This window comes from Mytilus californianus, unplaced genomic scaffold, assembly GCF_021869535.1.
Source record: "Mytilus californianus isolate M0D057914Y unplaced genomic scaffold, xbMytCali1.0.p SCAF_9, whole genome shotgun sequence".
Lineage (NCBI taxonomy): Eukaryota > Metazoa > Mollusca > Bivalvia > Mytilida > Mytilidae > Mytilus > Mytilus californianus.
This window is the reverse complement of record NW_026262745.1, coordinates 59694313-59699254: the sequence shown is the minus strand read 5'-3', so window position 1 is coordinate 59699254 and position 4942 is coordinate 59694313. Positions and strand designations below refer to the sequence as shown.

General features: G+C 31.3%; 1 protein-coding gene across 1 annotated transcript; it reads right to left on the bottom strand.

The window, feature by feature from the left end:
- Positions 1–457: 457 nt before the first annotated feature.
- Positions 458–4580, bottom strand: LOC127714141 (uncharacterized). Its single transcript, XM_052220142.1, has 2 exons — positions 4544–4580; positions 458–1857 (listed from the first exon to the last, which is right to left on the bottom strand). Exons 1-2 carry the CDS (start codon positions 4548–4550, stop codon positions 458–460), a joined length of 1407 nt encoding a protein of 468 aa, XP_052076102.1. The 5' UTR covers positions 4551–4580.
- Between the last annotated feature and the right edge of the window lie 362 nt (positions 4581–4942).

Sequence of the window (4942 nt, the reverse complement as noted above, 5' to 3'; positions counted from 1 at the left end):
GATTCAGTGTCACTTAATAACTATAACACAATACCAAATAGATAATAGCCTACTGCTTTTATATACTATTCTCCAATTACACAGTTTGTTGACGCAACTAGGTCTAGATCGTGGAGTCTATCATGACATTGTCTGACATTATTGAGATGATAATGACATAGAAAACTAAGGTAGTGGACATAAGCTGAAGATGGCAAAACCAATCCTTCAGCATTATCTATTTGTAGTTCATCTGGTATTAAAACCGAGTTCCGTACAAAAGTAATACAATCAACAAGAAAATATTTCCACAAATGAACAATACTTTTTTGCTGAAGAGATTTATATTTGAATAGTTGTTGATGAACATCCGACATGTCCATGAAGGGGTACAGTTTTTCTGGGGTAAATTTCGAATAAGAATACATGATGATTTGTAAAGATTTATTATATTGTTTTGTTTTATAGAAAAAGGAAGCTAACATAAGCCATCCAGAAACAGCGTCATGATATATATTTTGTAGAAGTGTACAAAGACATGTCGGTATCGGTATTTATCATTACTGTAAGCACTGTTAAGTGGGGTACACTGGGCACGAATGGAACAGATCAATGACATGTAGTGTATATATAAGTATTGAATTGAAGATTTGTTGCATGAAACTGTATGTTGTATCCCTTGATTAAATCGCTGCAATATTTGGAATTTAGAAAGGAAAATAGAATATGCCAAATGCAATAATGAGGAATCCGGTGTTTTCCCAACATCATGTATATGCCATGTATACAATGGGTTCTGTTCCGTGTTGAAATACTGCATTGGTTTAAAAAATTTGGATACTTGATCTGACAATGAAATACATCGCCAACCGTACCTCTGCAATTCATATAGTGTTTTTAAAAGTATTTTACGAGCAAGACCCTCAATTTTATTCTCAAACATATTGTTCTCTGGGATGAAGTAATGCAAACAAACTGAATACTCAACGCAATAAATGAGTCTGCTAAAACATTGCATAAAACAAGGTATGAATGTGTCAGGTCTCCATGCGGATTGTGGCATTTCTTCAGAAATCCAGAAAACAATCGTTTTTATGAAATAAGAGCAGAGTAATTCTTTACATGCAGGGTTCTTAGCTATTACATCTTTCAAAAGAATTTTCATTAGAGCATAGCATAATAATTGAGTGTCTATGAAGGTATGTATTAAAAGTTTTCTAGCAATCGAAAATGATATTCTCCATTCCAGATCCTCTGTTGATGAATCCTTTACCCCGATTGGTACAAACAGTACTCCGTGTTTAATGACACTTTGTTTGGCATCACAACTTGGCCATGTGTTATTAGATCTTTTTATCCAATTTATTGCAGGTGCTACCCAGGATCTACAATGTAAGCATCCGGCAATGTCAAATACTTCTTGTTTGTTGAATATGCATGGCCCATGAATTGTATATTCTTCGCCAACTGGCAGCCACTGCTGTTTCCATAATGTGCTGGATAAATAATTATTATCAGCAATTTGTACACTGTTGTCAAGTAAAGTCTGTCTACTGCTATATTCTAGTCTCAACTGAGTAAATCCGGGTTTAACATTGTTTGTATCCATAATCAGATAATACATACTTGGATGGAAACGGGGTTTAACATCATAAACCTCCGAACATTTCTGAACAAACATAATATCTATATCACTACCTCGCAGCTGAAGTCCTTCTCCAAAACTTCCGCTTGTAATAGTTCTTATTGACTCGTTATATGTCAAATTATCCCTTGCTGCGTTTAACAACCTTATTTGTTTAACATGATCTTCTGTTCCAACTATATGATGACACATGAAATGATATAGTTCTCTTGATTCATTTTCTGTTATGTTGTCTGTAACATGGAAAATAGCCAAATTGATATTTTTAACCAAATTATATCTAAACATCATTAAAATAAGCGTAAAATATATATACGTGTAAATATCTTACTTGAATTGAAAATCAAATTTTATTGATATATTTGGTAAACATGCTATTACAAGTAAAGTTCAGATCATTTGTCATGAGCGATTTTGGAAGTAAAAGGTATATTGTCCCAATTAATGTTGTCGCAATTTTGTGTGATCTTAATGAAAAACCGTAAAATTAAATCTGATATGGCAGAAAAGCTCATAACGAGGGACTGATAAAAACAGAATATTATGTAAACCTTAGTATCATTTATATATTAACCAATGGAAACACATCGTTTTAATAGTTTTATGAAAATGTATCGTATCTACATGAAAGCTGGTACTTGTATATTGTATGAATCTTATATACAGCTGCACATAGATAGAATGCTTTGGTTTTCCTAGTGACATGACTCTTTAGGCTTATAAAATTTTGGCCATTTCTATTACATACCTGATCATTGTAAAGCATTCTAATGATTGATCATATTATCGTGCTGTAATTATATTATTAGATCATTATATGCTAATGTGCATGTTGTTTTTATAATAAAGACCAACGATCATGAGATCGTCAAAATCATCCTTAAGAAAATTATTGCCCTGTTGAGATATTACTTTGTCATCTCAAAGACAGTTCAAAATATCTATGTAAAACTAGCATATTGTTAGATCCTGATGTGCAAATGTGCACGCAATTTCAATATAGGATAAGAAAAAAAACTTTTTTGATCCCGTGTATTTCAGTCACTAGCATACTCAAACTTTAAACCAGGATGTGGGGTTTTTACTTCGTCTTAGCGAGCAGTTAAAAGTAAAATCACAAAAATACAGAAGTCCGTGGAAAATTCAGAAACGGAACGTCCCTAATCAAATGGCAAAATCAAAAGATAAAACACATCAAACGAATGGACAACAACTGTCCTATTCCTCACTTGGTACAGGCATTTTCTTATGTAGAAAATGGTGGATTAAAATGACACCTTGCTATATCAGTTTTATGTTATTTTATTCCAAAATTGATGTCGAGAATAAAATGTATATCATCTATCTTTAACATACCACATATATACTTAAAGTTTTCTTGATCATTCCATGAAGACTTTGAAGAATGTTAATTTAACAAAAAAATATCTATTCTTTTTTTTATTGTGGGGTGGTGGAGGTGGCGAAGGGCTGAATATGACAATGTCATATGTTGGTGTTTCGAAGGAATAAATCTACATTTAACTAACATATTTAATTAAATATAATGTTTAGTACCCATAAAATGTTGGTCTGTTGAACAATATATTAGTTGGTGACGAATAAATAGAATGATGTAAAGGTTTTATAGGTAAGTTGAAATAGGGACGTGTACGGCTTTGGTTTGTACATATAACTTTAATTGTATAGCTGATTATGGCCTCATTATATATATATACATTATGAAAATATACATCGTAATTAAAGTACGTTTAATCTGATATTCTGTTACCATGGCAACCATGCCAACCATATATTTTTGTTTCTTTTGTGTGTGATATCAGCAATAACGTTAAAAGTGTCAACAGCACTATTAAGTTCTTAAAGATTTGAAAGAAAAAAAATTTCACCATTTAGTTACCATGACAACCATATTTTAATTAATTTTTTAACTTGTGGTTTCTGTGATTGTATGCACAATAAATGTCTGTTTCATTCCGCATGGATGGGTGAACAATCATGAAGCACTACTATTTCTATAATTTTGCCTTCATAGAAACCTTATACCAGCATATTGTATGCGATAATGGCTTTTCGATATAAACAATTATTTCCTATTAAGTGAGGTATTTTTAAATATAAAGTTAGAGTTTTCCTACTTCCTTTTTTAATTTGATGATAACAGAGATTTGGAATATGCTTCTACCAATAGAGTACAGCCAGTTTGCAAAACGCACCAGGAATTTTGACAGTTTATCGTATGTAACATTTTGGTCTGTAGCAGTAATCAACCAAAACTTGCACCGCAAGGAATATAAAAGGCAAAGGGAAATATATTGAACAATGAATTGTCAATGAATGAATCTCAAGAATGTATTTGTGTTTTTAGATATATCATATAGATGTTAATGATCATTCTCCTTAATCCTCACCACAATGGTTGCTGAACTTGATTCAATGAAAGATGATTGTAATAGTTTTTGTAAAATTCTTTCTATTATAAATAAACACAGTGCACATGAAAAAAAAGTCAATGGTATGCAAAGCGTTAAATGTCCTTCCCTACTTAACACGTGACTCTTAAGTGATATAAATATAACTCATTGTGGGTACTTCTAATATAAGAAACCTGTAACAAAATAGTCCATGTTTAGCGATTAAACTGTGAAGCGTGTAACTATATAAAAGCAAACACTAGAAAAGGTCATCAGTTACATGCTTTTTATTGAGTATTATCCGTACTACAAATATAAACTTTTAACTACAAATATAAACTTTTAACTTTCGATTTCATTATTCATTTTTCAATATTTTTAATCTACTCTGTTTATATGATTCCTTTTAATTTTAATGTTCCTATCTGAAACACAGAAACTTGCGATTGAATAAAAATAAACTCTATGTTTAAATTTTGTAGCAATATATTTCAAATTATCTTACCTGCCATTTTGTGTAGTAAGCTGAGGTTCAATGTGCAAATGGGTATTTCCGTAAAATCTACTTTCGTTTCTATTATTACTGAAACGTAACACTATCATTAAGGTGGCACGGTAGTATTTCCTGGCCCATAAGGGATAATGATAGCCTTTTTAAACTTTTCACCACTTTCTAGCACTGCCCAAAATTCTATGTACACAGTTTACTGAAGTACTTTCATTATAATTTTCAGAAATGAATTTAAATATGTATCATGACCGTTTACTTTTTTTGCTATCTTTAAAAACCTAAGGCCACTAGTGCTTTTAGGTCTTTTATCATGCAGTGAATACAAAATTTAAAAAAATTCTCAAAAATTCATTTTCACCTGTATGTAAAATTATTTCATATTTTTCTACACCT